The sequence below is a fragment of the Schistocerca gregaria genome, chromosome 2 (assembly GCF_023897955.1).
Source record: "Schistocerca gregaria isolate iqSchGreg1 chromosome 2, iqSchGreg1.2, whole genome shotgun sequence".
Classification (NCBI taxonomy): Eukaryota; Metazoa; Arthropoda; class Insecta; order Orthoptera; family Acrididae; genus Schistocerca; species Schistocerca gregaria.
In genome coordinates, this window is record NC_064921.1 from 945,534,911 (window position 1) to 945,549,942 (window position 15,032).

The following is a 15,032-nucleotide window of genomic DNA, read 5'->3' on the forward strand; positions in this document are numbered from 1 at the left end:
AAGTCCAGGAAGCAGCGCATTAGCGCTCTCGGTTAACCTGGTGGGTCAAATGTTCAAGTCTTTCACGGAAATTTACTAGAATTATCAAACCACCCTCGTACATGGTATCAGCGTGAGGTCTCCTAGTAGTCCATAATTTTTTAACTGGTGTGTTTATTACAAGCTGCAAGCTGTTAAAAATGTAACTTCGTTTTTCAACTGTACTTTAATCACCATAACGTTAAATCGTGGTAACTTGTTAAATTTCTCGATGTGATAAGCTCTGCACTGCATGTGGAACTTGGTAGAATCACTGTTTTTATACCCAAAATTATTTATACTGTACTGATACACAAACAGAAGCGAAGATTGCAATGGGTAGGGTATTTTATAGCAGTCTATGGTGCTTCGTGACAACTTGTGGTAGCTGCACATCTAAGCTGTTTCTAAGGCTGAAGAGATATGACTTAACTCACCCGTAGTAAGCTGCTACATTGATTTTTCCCTCGGGAGTGGATAACACTGATGACTTGAAAGAGTGCTAATTGTTGTTATTATTTTTATTATCGATCACAGACTTTGCAAGCAGATGAAAATCGTGATTTTTGAAACTGTCCTTTAGCTATTACATACAAAGTAATTACTATTGCAGAGATAAAGGGTGTTACACAAAGGTACGGCCAAACTTTCAGGAAACATTCCTCACACACAAAAGAAAGAAAATATGTTATGTGGGCATGTGTCCGGAAACGCTTACTTTCCACGTTAGAGCTCATTTTATTACTTCTCTTCAAATCACATTAATCATTGAATGGAAACACACAGCAACAGAACGTATAGCGTGACTTCAAACACTTTGTTACACGAAATGTTCAAAATGTCCTCCGTTAGCGAGGATACATGCATCCACCCTCCGTCGCATGGAATCCCTGATGCGCTGATGCAGCCCTGGAGAATGGCGTATTGTATCACAGCCGTCCACAATACGAGCACGAAGAGTCTACATTTGGTACCGGGGTTGAGTAGACAAGAGCTTTCAAATGCCCCCATAAATGAAAGTCAAGAGGGTTGAGGTCAGGAGGGCGTGGAGGGTACGGAATTGGTCCGCCTCTACCAATCCATCGGTCACCGAATCTGTTGTTGAGAAGCGTTCGAACACTTCGACTGAAATGTGCAGGAGCTCCATCGTGCATGATCCACATGTTGTGTCGTACTTGTAAAGGCACATGTTCTAGCAGCAGAGGTAGAGTATCCCGTTTGAAATCATGATAACGTGCTCCACTGAGCGTAGGTGGAAGAACGTGGAGCCCAACAAGACATCATCAACAATGCCTGCCCAAACGTTCACAGAAAATCTGTGTTGATGACGTGATTGCACAATTGCGTGCGGATTCTCGTCAGCCCACACATGTGGCGGTGAATCGAAGAAGTACACTACATACTGACGAAACTAAAATGAGCTCTAACATGGAAATTAAGCGTTTCCGGACACATGTCCACATAACATCTTTTCTTTATTTGTGTGTGACTAATGTTTCCTGAAAGTTTGGCCGTACCTTTTTGTAACACCCTGTATGTACATGTACTCCTGGCTATACGTATCGATATAGGGTTGTGTCTTTGATGTGCATATTACTGCACAGCTGCACTTCAGAGTAATTAGAAAATGAACAGTTTTGGAATAGATCATGAATCAATCTGTTTTCGTAACAGTCAGATTCTAGCAGGACCGACTAATGCGTTACTCCTTCTGTTGCTTACCCAGGCTCAATACCTGAAGATACATCCAATCCTGTAGTCGATTTCAAATATTGAGGTACTGTAGAAAAAAAATGGAACTTACTGTCAGCATGTTCTTTTATAGTCAAGTGTACCTTATTATCCATTACAGTGCAGCGGGTCGTTTTGTTTTCCTGTTTTGGATATACTGTATTCTTTACTTCAGCTACGCAACTCAAGTGCAGAATACCATGGTTTATTAAATTTGCTTATACGAGTGCCTCCACTCGAAAATCGTGTCTTCATGCAAGGGTTCTGATTGTTATTCCAAGTTCCGTTTTCGAATGTTGCTTCCAATACATTTTTTACAAATTCGTCCCGTTCCTGATGCCCCAACTTCGCGCATGTGTCCCATTCACTACTGAAGGTTCACACTGAGGTGCCAAAGTCATGGGATACCTCCTAATATCGTGTCGGGTCTCCTTTTGTCCCGTGCTGCATGGACTCAACAAGTCCCTTGCTGAGATACTGAGTCACGCTGCCTTCATAACCGTCCATAATTGTGAAAATGTTGCCACGATTGGATTCATGTCACGCGATCTGGGTGGTGAAATCATTCGCTGGAGTTATCCAGAATGTTCTTTAAACCAGCCACGAACAGTTGTGGCCCAGTGACATCACATCATTGTTTGGGAACATGAAATCCATGCAAGGCTGCAAACAGTCTCCATGTAGCCGAACATAACTATTTCCAGTTACTGAGCGGTTCAATTGGTCCAGAGGACCCAGTCCATGCCATGTGAACATAGCCCACTCCATTATAGAGCCACGACCGCTTGCACAGTGCCTTGTTGACAATGTGGGTCCATGATTTCGTGGGGTCCGCGCCTCATTCGACACCTACTATCAGCTCTTATCAAGTGAAATCGGGACTCATCTGACCAAACCACGGTTTTCCAGTCGTCTATGGTCCAACCATAAGGTCACCAGCTCAGGAGAGGCGATGCAGGCTATGTCGTACTATTAGCAAAGGCGCACCCATCGGTCTCTGCCGCCACGGCCTATTAAAGTCAGATTTCGCCGCATTGTCCTAACGGATACGTTTCTCGCGCGTCCCACATAGATTTCTGCGGTTATTTCAAGCGCTGTTGCTTCTCTGTTAGCACAAACGACTCTAAACAAACGCCGCTGCCCTCGTTCATTAAGTGAAGGCCGTCGGCCACTGCGTTGTCCACGACGAGAGGTAATGCCTGAAATCTGGTATTCTCGACACACCACTGGCACTGTGGATCTCGGAATACCGAATTCCCAAACGATTTCCGAAATGGAATGCCCCACGCCTGCGGCACCACTTACCGTTCCGCGTTAAAAGTTTGTTAATTCCCGTCGTCCGGCGATAGCTACGTCGGAAACCTTTTCAGATGAATCACCTAAATACAAATGACAGTTCCACCAATGCACTGCTCTTTGATACCTTGTGTACGCGATACTATCGCCGTCTGCATATGTGAATATCGGTGGCCCACGAGTTTTGCCGGCCGATGGTGACCTAGAGGTTCTAGGCGCTTCAGTATGGAACCACGAAACCGCTACGGTCGCAGGTTCGAATCCAGCCTCGGGCATGGATCTGCGTGATGTCCTTAGGTTAGTTAGGTTTAACTAGTTCTAAGTTCTAGGGGACTGATGACCTGAGATGTTAAGTCCCATAGTGCTCAGAGCCATTTTGAACCCACGAGTTTTGTCACCTAAGCGTAAAGCTGCACGTCTTCAGTGGGCCAAACAACGCAAAACTCACAGTAGCGGACTGGAGACATTTAGTGTAGTCTGTGGGTCGCGATGTTGCCTTTTTTTCAAATGTTGCAAGACGACGATAGCACCGAGGGTCCAATTAGACGGTTAAGCCACAATGTGGGAGGGTGAACTTACGGCCAGCGGTGGTTACGTGAAATTTTGGGGTATTTTTTGTACCATTACTTGCGCCCACTTACTTAGATTACCCAGAACATGAACTATGACGTTTATTTAAACGTTCTCGGTGCCCTTTCTTCATCTTCGACATGAGAGTGCTGTGGGCACACCCATTCTTAAAGGTGACAACAGCCATGCTCAAAGGGCTGCACGCATGCGTCGCACGTTTGAGGAATATTTAGGCACCCTGCCGGATCTAATTAGCCGGCTACATAACCCTAAGTTAACATTCTAGAAAACTCCTGGACTGTCTGGAACAGCGTATAAACACGCCAATCAAAATCCCAGCAATTTATTTGCTCTACAGTGCCTAATCCTTAATGAGTGTCTTCACGTGGATAAGATATAGTTGAAGAAAGTTATGGACACACTGCTCCGTCGGACTGAGGCCGTTATCATTGCTAGAGATGATGTTACATCGTATAAGCGGATGTGTCACTAATTTTTGGCTTGTTGTGCTTATAACAACTTGCATGTTGTTAAATGTAACTTCGTTTTTCAAGCGTACTTTAATCACCATAACGTTAAATCGTAATAAATTGTTACATACCTCAATACGATAAGCTCTGCACTGCATGTGGAAATTGGTAGAATCACTAACTTTACATCGAAAATTAATTAAAATGTATATGATACACAAACAGAAACGAAGATTCTAGTGGATTTACATCCACACCTATACTCTGCGAACCACTATCAAGTCTATCACAGAGGTCACGGATATCTTACTCCGAAGAGCGGAAGTGCTCCAACATGACGTGGCATGGACTCGACTAATGTCGGAATAGTTTTGGAGGAAAGTGACATAATGAATCCTGCAGGGCTGTCCATAAATCCCTGGCCAGCCGAAGTGTTTAAACTCAAAAGAGTGTTCCTGAAGCCACTCTGTAGCAATGCTGGACGTGTGGGATGTCGCATTGTCCTGCTGGAATTGCCCAGGTCCGGCGGAACGCACAAAGGGCATGAATGGATGCAGTGATCAAACAGGATGCTTTTTGCGTACGGGTCACCTGTCAGAGTCGTATCTAGACATATCAGGGGTCCCATGTCACTCCAACTGCACGCGCCCCACACCATTACCGAGTCTCCACCAGCTTGAACGATCACCTGCTGACATGCACGGTCCATGGATTCATGGCTGTTTTAGGAAACAGCGCTCATGCGAGACATAGCTGGCCCTCTTTGTGCATGATATACAACAGGCTCTAGATACCGGCTCCCAGGTTGATGCCATATTTCTCGACTTTCGAAAGGCGTTCGACTCACTTCCGCACTGTCGCGTTCTCCAAAAAGTGCGCGCTTATGGTCTATCTGATGACATATGCGGTTGGATAGAAATATTTCTAACAGACAGGGAGCATTATGTCGTCCTGAACGGGGCGACTTCAACAGAAACAGGCGTAACTTCAGGTGTGCCCCCAGGGCAGCATAATAGGTCCGCTGTTTTTTTACGATTTACATAAACGATCTGGTTGATGGTATCGATAGCAACATTAGACTGTTTGCCGATGACGCTGTAGTCTCCAGGAAAGTAGTATCACACGAAAGTTGTGAACAAATCAATGAGGATTTGCAAAAAATAAATACGTGGTGTAATGACTGGCAGTTATCTCTCAATTTTAGTATGTGTAACCTATTGCGTATAACAAGGAGAAAATCCCCATTAATGTACGAGTACAAAATAAATGCCCAGTCTTTGTAAGCGGTAACGTCCGCTAAGTATCTGGGTGTGACAATTCAAAATGGTCTCAAATGGAATGATCAGATTACGCAAGTAACGTGTAAGGCGAACTCTAGATTGCGGTTTATTGGTAGACTCCTGAAGTGATGCATTCCTTCAACAAAGGAGCTTACAATACGTTAGTTCGTCCAGTCTTAAGAGTATTGTTCGTCTGTATGGGACCCTCACCAGTTGGGCCTGATCCAAGAGATTGAGAAGGCCCAAAGAAGAGCGGCAAGATTCGTGACTGGTACATTTAGCAATCGCGAGAGCGTTACAAATCTCATAGAAAGTGTGAAGTGGAACATACTTTCAGATAGACGGCGCGCTAAGCGGAAGGGGCTTCTCACTAAATTACCACCAACTTTCAAATTACGCAATGACCATCATTCAAAGATAAAGGAAATTAGAGCTCGTACTGAGGCGTTTAGACAGTCGTTTTTCCCTCGCTCGATCCGGGAGTGGAACAGAGGGGGGGTGGGGGGGTGGGTATATGACTTTGGCGCGAATTGTGCCCTCCATCACACACCGCTTGGTGGCTAGCAGAGTATATATGTAGATGAAGATGAGTTTTCCATACCGGTATACGTTCATCCGCTCGAAACAATTTGAAACGAGACTCGTCCAACCAGGCAACATGTTTCCAGTCATCAACAAAATGGTTCAAAAGGCTCTGAGCACTATGGGACTTAACATCTATGGTCATCAGTCCCCTAGAACTTAGAACTACTTAAACCTAACTAACTTAAGGACATCACACACATCCAAGCCCGAGGCAGGATTCTAACCTGCGACCGTAGGAGTCGCGGGGTCCAGGCGAGGTGTAAAGCTTTGTATCGTGCAATCATCAAGGCTACACGTGTGGGTCTTCAGCTTCGAAAGCCCATGTCGATGATGTTTCGTTGAATGGTACCCACACTGACACTTGTTGATGGCCCAGCATTGAAATCTGCAGCAATCTGCGGAAGGGTTGCACTTTTGTCACGTTAAACGATTCCCTTCAGTCGTCGTCAGTCCAGTTCTTGGCAGGATGTTTTTCCCGCCGCAGCGATGTGGGAGATTTGATGTTTTACTGGATTCCTGATATTCACGGTAGACACGTGAAATGGTCATATGGGAAAATCTCCACTTCATCGCTACATCGGAGAAGAGGCGCCCCCATCGCTCGTGCGCCGACTTGAACACCACGTTCAAACTCACTTACATCTTGACAATCTGCCATTGTAGCAGCAGCAACTGATCTAACAACTGCGCCATACACTTTTTGTCTCATGTAGGCGTTGCCGACTGCAGCGCCGTATTCTGCCTGTTTACATATCTGTGTAACTGAATATGCATGCCTATACCAGTTTCTTTGGCGCTTCAGTGTATAATAGTCGGATCACTTCATGGCAGGTTACGGTAACTACGAACTGCAGCTGTTTCTACAAACTAAACAAGGATGACTTGTAAGGCAGCTGCTATATCGGTTTTTCAGCTGGAAAGGATAGCAACGGTGACTTAAAAGAGTACCGATTATTATTATTATTATTACTATCCTTTCTCAGATGTTATGTCTGGTTAAAAATGGAAAGTGACGCGGACCTTGATCAAGCGAGACTTCCTTTTAACTGTACGGTATATGTTACATTGCATTTAGGAACTTTCGTGTAATTTAACATGTATCAATAATTACAGATTTCTGTAGTTGTATATATAAATGCGGATGTAGCTGTATTACGTTGATGTACTGGTGGATATTGTGTGGTATGACTCCTGTAGTTGATAGCATAATTGGTATAATGTCAGCTTTATCCTGATGCCACATCTCCTTGACTTTCTCAGCCAGTTGGATGTATTTTTCAATTTTTTCTCCTGTTTTCTTCTGTATATTTGTTGTATTGGGTATGGATATTTCGATTAATTGTGTTAATTTCTTCTTTTTATTGGTGAGTATGCTGTCAGGTTTGTTATGTGGTGGTGTTTTATCTGTTATAATGGTTCTGTTCCAGTATAATTTGTATTCATCATTCTCCAGTACATTTTGTCGTGCATATTATTATTATTATTATTATATTATTATTATTATTATTATTATTATTATTATCATCGACAGCTCATCTAAACAGATGGAATCATTATTTGGACACTGGCTTTTAACTATTACATACAAAGTAATAATTATCGCAGATATGTGTATATATGTACTCGTAAATATACAGGCTGTATCAACAAGAATCAACCGGTTTAAAAAAAAAGTCATAACTATTATGCTATTTGAGACTAGTGCATGAACAATGTACTGTTGGAAAGTGCAAAGTCTCGAGATTTACATGGTTCCCGCTAGGTTCTCCAAAATTTAATGTGTTTTGTGCAGTTTCACGGGAAAGGAGTATGGTCCATTTTTCTTTGCCGAGAACAGTTACAGGAAGCACATATCTCGATATGCTTCAGAACTTTCTTTTCCCACAGTTGGAGACTGATTCGAAAGACTTCAATTACCAACAGGATGGGGCACCGCCACACTGGCATCTGGAAGTGCGGGAATTTTTAAATCAAAGGATTACTGAACGTTGGATCGGTCGCACTGGTCCAAATGATACAGCCTTACATTACTGGCCTCCAAAGTCACCAGACCTGACTGTATTTGATTATTTCTTGTTGGGGTTTATAAATGACTCTGTTTATGTGCCTGTTACCAATAACAACGAATGAACTAAGATATAGCGTGATAGCAGTTGTGGAATCTGTAACTCTAGAGATGCTCGCTGCAGTGTGGGAACAATTTGAATACCGCACTGACATATGCCGTGCATCTCAAGTGGTAATATTGAACACCTATGAAGGGCATGAAAAGAAGTTTTTTGAGTTTCCCGTTTATCAAACAACAAAATGCACTTTACATTTACATCTACATTTAATTCGGCAAGTCACCCAACGGTGTGTGGCGGAGGGCACTTTACGTGCCACTGTCATTACCTCCCTTTCCTATTCCAGTCGCGTATGGTTCGGGGGAAGAACGACTGCTGGAAAGCCTCCGTGCGTGTTCGAATCTCTCTAATTTTACATTCGTGATTTCCTCTGGAGGTATAAGTAGGGGGAAGCAATATATTCGATACCTTATCCAGAAATGAATCCTCTCGAAACCTGGACAGCAAGCTACACCGCGACGCAGAGCGCCTCTCTTGCAGAGTCTGCCACTTGAGTTTGCTAAACATCTCCGTAACGCTGTCACGCTTACCAAATAACCCTGTGACGAAACGCGCCGCTCTTCTTTGCATCTTCTCTATCTCCTCTGTCAACAACCCGACATGGTACGGATCCCACACTGATGAGCAATACTCAAGTATAGGGCGAACGAGTGTTTTGTAAGCCACCTCCTTTGTTGATGGACGACATTTTCTAAGGACTCTCCCAATGAATCTCAATCTGGCACCCGCCTTACCAACAATCAATTTTATATGATCATTCCACTTCCAATCGTTCCATACGCATACTCCCAGATATTTTACAGAAGTAACTGCTACCATTGTTCCGCTATCATATAATCATACAATAACGGATCCTTCTTGCTATGTATTCGTAATACATTACATTTGTCTATGTTAAGGGTCAGTTGCCACTCTCTGCACCAACCTTGTGTATGTTTATTAGTTTCAGAAATACAGACGTGCTAAATCGGATGATTCTTTTTGATACACCCTGTACATATCGATGTAGGGTTTTATCCTTGAAGTGCCTATTACTGCAGATATATCGCAAGGTGCAGTTCAGACTGGTAAAAAGAGGAACCATTTTGGAATAGGTCATGAATTAATGAGTTTTGGTAACGGTCAGATTCTGACAGGTCGACTACTACGTTTCTCCTTCTGTGTCTCACACAGGCTGAATACCTGAAGATACTTTTTGCAGCATCCAATCCTGTAATCGGTATCATACATCCATCTGCTGTAAGGAAAAGTGCAACAGATTGACGGCAAGTTCTTTTGTACTCAAGAGTACGATATTATCCATCAGAGTAAAGCAGGTTGTTTTGTCTTGTTGTTTTGAATGCAGAGAATTCTTTGTTTTAGCTGTGCAGCTCAAGTGTAGAGTGCAATACAATATTCTTCGTTCCTTGGTTTACTAATTTTGCTTTTTACGAGTTCCTCGGAAACCGCGTCTTCTGGCACAGGTCCGGATTGTTATTCTTTATTATTTTCTTCCAATGTATTATTTACAACTTCGTCCGCGACCGGATGCTCCAATTTCACGCGAGCGTCCCAGTCGCTACATAATGTGTGCGTCTCTAACTGCACGGGAAAGCATGACCGTCTCTAACTGCGCGGGAAAGCATGACGTCACAATGGACATAGTGACTGCGTCAGTGATCAAAGCTGACAGATTGCATCGTAAGCTACGTCTCGTCCGTATGTACACATCGAAATGCAGTGCTCGATTTCATGGGCAACAGTGGAATTTTGTCCAGGGGACGGGGAAGTGTGAGTGTGAATGTGATTGTGTGCGTGTGTGTGGAGGGGGGGGGGGGGGGGGGATCGCAAGAGTAATATAGTAAATTTTGAAATAAATGAGGTGGTCAGTTTCGGGTCGTGTCATGGTACAAACCACATAATGCTATTGCTGGCTACATGGTATGTTTAGCAGAATCGAGGGAAATTACATTGTAGAAGTATCTAAGAATTCTGTACTAAATAAAAACTCTGTACTCCAGAATCCAGTGGGAGAGGAGGAGGCGCAATTCCCCCCCCCCCCCCCCCCCCCCCCCACCTTCACCACCCTTGCGGCTGCCTATGAGCGAATTTACAGAGAATGCATCGAAGACGGAAGACATGAAGATTGGGATGAATTGTCCGAGCCCTCTTCAAGAAAGCTTCTCAGCATTCGCCTTAAGCGGTTTAGGGAACTCAGACAAAATATAAATCTGAATGACCGGACGTAGAAAACAGCGACCATCTCGTGTGCAATGGCTGGTAGATGATTTTACTTTTTTTTGCCAGAAGTAATATATATGTCTTACAGTCACGGTTAGGCATGTCATTTTCGGCAAAACATCGTTTTTATAAGTTTATTTAATATGAAGTCGTAAAGAACTACGAGCTACTGAGAAAAACTAGTTGCACTTTTCAATTCAGTATGCCTTCAAACACTTATCAAGTACCAACTCTTCGACCGAAAATGACTCAGACCGGTGTTTTCATTTACGTTTTGAATTTCCAGTGTTCCACTTTTTCAGCCGGTAAGATACACAAGGTTTTGGATACACGAACGTAGTAACAACAATGAAATAACGACAATTAAATTTAGGCCTATGTACCAATAGCTTGGAAAATGCTAGTGTTTCAGAGACGACTGTATTAAGGGAAGTCACTGGTTAGTTACAAGAAATCTGAGTGTTCAACGTCCGTAACGAACGTACGACGCTGAGACCAACGAAAGAACCGATTCACATACGTGATAAACTATTAGCTACCTCACAGAGGAGCGCGCTTGCTTGCGACGGAGGAAAGAGGACAGATCTGGATCGTTCCCTCACCTCGAATGATCAACTTTCGATGTGGTACATTGTCCATTCCTAGCAACCTACAAGTAAATGTTCGTCTTTCCATCTCGGAAAGCCTACATACAGACAGAAATCGATCTTCCACTCCACAGCGGAGCTTGCGCTGTTCCTAACTTTCCGGCACATAAAATGTGTGTACCGGACCGGGAACCGAACCCAGAACCTTGCCTTCGCGGGAATGCTCTTATCGACCAGCCCTCACATATTCCACACTGTCAGTACCGCTCTCCTATTTTCCAAACATCGCAAAAGTTTTCAGGGGGCAACGGCCTCGGAAATTCTTTCCAGGAGGTATCTGTTTTGAAACTTCGTGACAGATAAAAACTATGTTTAACATAGGACAAAGTTTATGAGATTCACGGACATGTGCTTCGCATGCTTCGTAATCTTTGAGATAACATGTTTATGATGACGTGAGGACATACGGTTACAGAATTAAAACACATTTAATTTCCAAGTGTAGGCCACCTATAGTGCGCACAGTACAAGGCACCAAACGCAACCGTTTTAATTTCTCGCTCTGGTACGCCTAGTAGCTGTCCGTTGACGAATGTGTATTGAACATAGCTACGAACTGTTGATCTTGCACCCGAAATAATATTTCCACTTGGTTTTGTTTACGTCTAGGAAATGCTCTGAATCATCCGCTCTATAAATGTTCTTATCGACCCGCCGCATTCGCGTTGCCAAATTTCGGGAAGAACACACCTCATAATTGCCGGCAGATTAATCAACTAAAACAGTTGCTGAAATGAAACTAGGTTGTCAACTGTCGTTAAACCTTCTGGGACTGATATTTCACAAGTGCTACTGAAGCTTTCAGTTCGATAACGATAACACAGCTCCGTGTGAGTCGATAACGCAGTTCGCCGGGGGCGTGAGTAGCTGAGCTCACGTGACACTTTGACTGCGTTATGAACAACTATCTGAAATGAGCGCGCTGGCTCCGTTACTCACTTCACCTGTTCGCTTGGATCATTTCATGTTTTTATTTACTTGCTACAGTACCTGGTATGTGTAACAGATGTTGGCTGTCAAGAATAAACAAGCCACGTCACCGTCTTGTTTAAATGCCTTGCACCCTGAATTCATGCCGATGAGTCTCAGAGCACCAGCACACACAGATTGCGCTGATGTAAACAGTCTGTCAGTTACAGTTCGGTGACAGCTAGATTCTAAATGAAACTTTCACACGCTTGTAATGTCACGGCTCTGAAGTTGCGAATTCAGCAATCCTTACACAGAGAAGCTCTGTTGACATTTGTCCCCTATAAAGGTATAACAGTCTATGCCTCCTACCGTATCTTAGCCACAAATGGCTGCGTATTCTTAGATGTGGATAGCACCGAAGTACAGGTTACCCGCCGGCACGGTAGCTCAGCGTGTTCGGTCAGAGGGCCGCAAGTCCTCTGCAATAAAAAAAATAAAATAAGAAGAATAATAACTGAATAAAAGAATCAACGATCAACTTGAACGGATGCTTGTGACGTCCGCTAGACCAAACGCAACAAACTATATCGAACAAAATGAATAAAAAACAAAGCGGTCTAAGGCGCCTCTTGTCACTGTGAAATGTACTTGGCGTCCTCGAAGACTATCGCCAATAAGGGAAGTTGCCGCACCACTGTTACGTACTAAATACGAGCTAACAAATAATTTTCTTACTGATTTTCTATTCAACTACAAAAAACGAGATAAGTGTTCGGAAACTGAGTCGCGCCTAGCAGCAATGACAGTTACTTCTGCTTAAAAGTTAATCGAAAACCAGTTTACAATTGAACGGAAATCCTCTTCTACGTAATATTCTAGTTATTGTTTGGAAGACACGGCTGTCATAAACAATCCGGTCTTTAGAATCGACATACCACATAAGTTCATTGATTCAGAAGCACGTACAACTGTGTACAAAAAACTAAAATGCGTATTGCTTAGACTGCACATACCTCTGTATTCCACGCTGCGACAGTGACGCTTCTGTGACGGCAGGCGCCGGAACCTCGGCTACGCATGCGCACAAGTCACTCCTCCCGGCTTGCGATGGCGTCATGCCACTACTGCGTACTGCTATTCCTCACGTGCTCCGTAAACGGAAACGTTTCACCTTCATTCTTCCAAGAAAGTTTTGTCGCGCGGGAGAACCGAGAGTTCTGTCTAATGCACAGCTACAAAATTATAATATGCTGTCGCTTCAGAGTGGCTGTCGTATTAATCTAAAATAGTGGAATTTTTGAATGTTATGTATCGAGCTCAATCATAATTCAGAAGAAATCTGGATGCTGCCTGAAAGATCTTTCTCACAGATCGACAAATAGAACGATACGTTGTTCCTGTGTCAGATTAGTACCACGAATTTTGTTTTCCGTATGAGATCCTGGAGAGAAGTGTGCTCCACTTTTGTATTCAGGAACTGTTCGCATGTGTGAACAACGCTTCTGTTCTGTAAACGGTTGAAGTGCACAGACACTATTTTTCAAAGTTCGTGATATCAATACTCCAGTTACGTTAGTGGCATGTGATCGTAAAGCAAGGAAAAACAGTGTTACACGTGACTGTATCACATGTGTGAAGGAATTATACCATGGCAAAACCGTTCTTGCTGCGCCTATAATCATAAAATTTCTTTCCGTTTCCTCGCGAAATTATCTTCGCTGCTACCTGTAGAGTAAGTACATGCCTCAAACTTAACGGTGCAAGAAAAACTTTACTCGAGCTTAGAAAAACATAATTTATTCCCTGTTAGAAAAAACATGTTTTTTAATAATGATAGGTTATGGAGTACTGTTTCTATACACAATATCTTAGCAACCATTCTTGCCAGCATTCTCGTGTTCGCAAAAGCCTTGCATTAAACATATAATTTCACTGGTTTTCCTCTCTCATAGTAGATAGTTCATTGCAGAGATGTTTTTTTGCTCTTATTGTGTGGATCAGTGTCAGTAATTGTTTTACATTATTTACATGCATGCGCGCAGTTTGATACCTCGTAGTACAAGCACGGAGAGTGATCGCAGTAAACAAATTCGCAGCTAGCCGCGGCAGGTGGCTGAGACATTACTAAATTATCACGATGAGAAGGATAAAGAAGTGACAGGTGACGGATCGCGCAAACAATGTGTTTGAATCACGACTACAAAATAAAGAGCGCGATGTCGAGCGCAGTAGGATTGAAATACCTGCCACAAGGCTAAGGAACCAAAGTGCACACAATATATATTTTATTGAGGATGAAGGTGTTATTTAGTAGCTCGTGGTCATGCGGTAACGTTCTCGCATCCCGCGCGCGGTCCGGGGATTGATTCCCGGCGGGGTCAGGATTTTTCCTGCCTCGAGATGATGACTGGGTATTGTGGTATCGTCATCATTATCATTAATCCCCATTACGGCAAATCACCTCCGCTAGGACATTGTCCTCCACAAAAACTAATAGTTGAAGAAACCTATCAAATACAGACTGCCAAAAAGTTGAAGGAAAACAAGTGATAAATGTAAATAATTCTTCCAAAGAATTATTAGATATCACCAACCTATAGAACCCCTCCCCCCCTCTCGATTACGCTAGACGCAGCTCTCTCTCTCTCTCTCACACACACACACACACACATGGAATTAATTCATATCAGGCATAGCCATAACAGTTTCCAAATCGCCAAATCGTAACTTTTGCGTAAATAGTTTGTCTACATTAAGTTGTATACAGTTGCAGATGACAAACTGTGAAAGAAAACATGTAGTATAAAAACATAATACCTCAGGTAAACCACACCATGTGATAAAAAGAAAAGAATACATAATTTTGTGTGTTCTTGAAAAAACAATTGTAATTACGATTCTAAAAACTAATATTTACGTGTGTACAAACAGTAAAGAACTTTCTTTATGTTTAACAGCCATAAAGTAAAAGCCCACTGATGATGCTGCAACTGCAGTCAAACATGATTGGGATAAAAAACAAAATAGTGTTTTGCTAAAGTGGACCCCATCCAAAAACATATGTAGCTCAGGTTTTGATTATTCATTTAAATTTTGATTCCCACACACATCGATGCCCGAGGCAGGATTCGAACCTGCGATCGTAGCGGTCGCGCGGTTCCTGACTGTAGCGCCTAG

The 15,032-nt window shown here is 43.1% G+C and overlaps 1 protein-coding gene across 6 annotated transcripts in view; it reads right to left on the reverse strand.

Moving 5' to 3' along the window:
• The window catches only part of LOC126335403 (serpin B6-like), a 236,340-nt gene extending 222,359 nt beyond the window's left edge, over window positions 1–13,981 (reverse strand). For 2 of the 6 annotated variants that reach the window (XM_049998654.1, XM_049998655.1), the window contains exons 1-2: window positions 12,869–12,949; window positions 12,225–12,334 (exon numbers count right to left, since the gene is read on the reverse strand). In XM_049998654.1, coding sequence (XP_049854611.1) covers window positions 12,225–12,334; window positions 12,869–12,934 — 176 coding nt within the window. In that variant the 5' untranslated portion in view covers window positions 12,935–12,949. The other 4 variants (XM_049998659.1, XM_049998661.1, XM_049998660.1 and 1 more) reach the window with 4 other exon arrangements.
• Between the last annotated feature and the right edge of the window lie 1,051 nt (window positions 13,982–15,032).